Raw genomic sequence first — 385 nt, forward strand, 5'->3', positions numbered from 1 at the left:
GCTCTCGAGGATCCGGGTTTCCTGTCGGTTTGCCTGTGGGAGGTGCTGTTTGCGCTGAAGATGGGGGTTCGTTGTATCCCTTGATAAGCTGTTGCCAGCTCTGCGGCCCTATTGAATTGTTCAGTTTTATAATGTCCAAATAAGATTCCTTGGCTGCGGTTTCTGAGAGTTTAGTCGCCTGCGGTCGTTGTGCTAGGCTGACGAGGTCGCAGAGTTGCAGGAAAAGGTGTGCGTGTTCGCCAGCCGCCACTGCCTGACACCTATGCGTTTGCCATGCTATTAAAGCTATCGTTGCCAGGGTGTGGTGTAATAAACGTTGTCTTTCCGACTTCATTTCTGCGTTGTTCGCTTTGTTCCCTTTCTTTTTTGACTTGCCAGAGGTTTT

General features: G+C 50.1%; 1 pseudogene across 1 annotated transcript in view; it reads right to left on the reverse strand.

Annotated features, from left to right (window-relative positions):
• TEOVI_000820000:pseudogene overlaps nucleotides 1-241 on the reverse strand; it is a 1,430-nt pseudogene extending 1,189 nt beyond the window's left edge. The window contains exon 1 of the mRNA in view: nucleotides 1-241. This exon is cut by the window's left edge and continues 11 nt beyond it. Coding sequence covers nucleotides 1-241 — 241 coding nt within the window.
• Nucleotides 242-385: the final 144 nt, after the last annotated feature.

The sequence above is a fragment of the Trypanosoma equiperdum genome, assembly GCF_001457755.1.
Source record: "Trypanosoma equiperdum strain OVI genome assembly, contig: ctg_2013, whole genome shotgun sequence".
Classification (NCBI taxonomy): domain Eukaryota; phylum Euglenozoa; class Kinetoplastea; order Trypanosomatida; family Trypanosomatidae; genus Trypanosoma; species Trypanosoma equiperdum.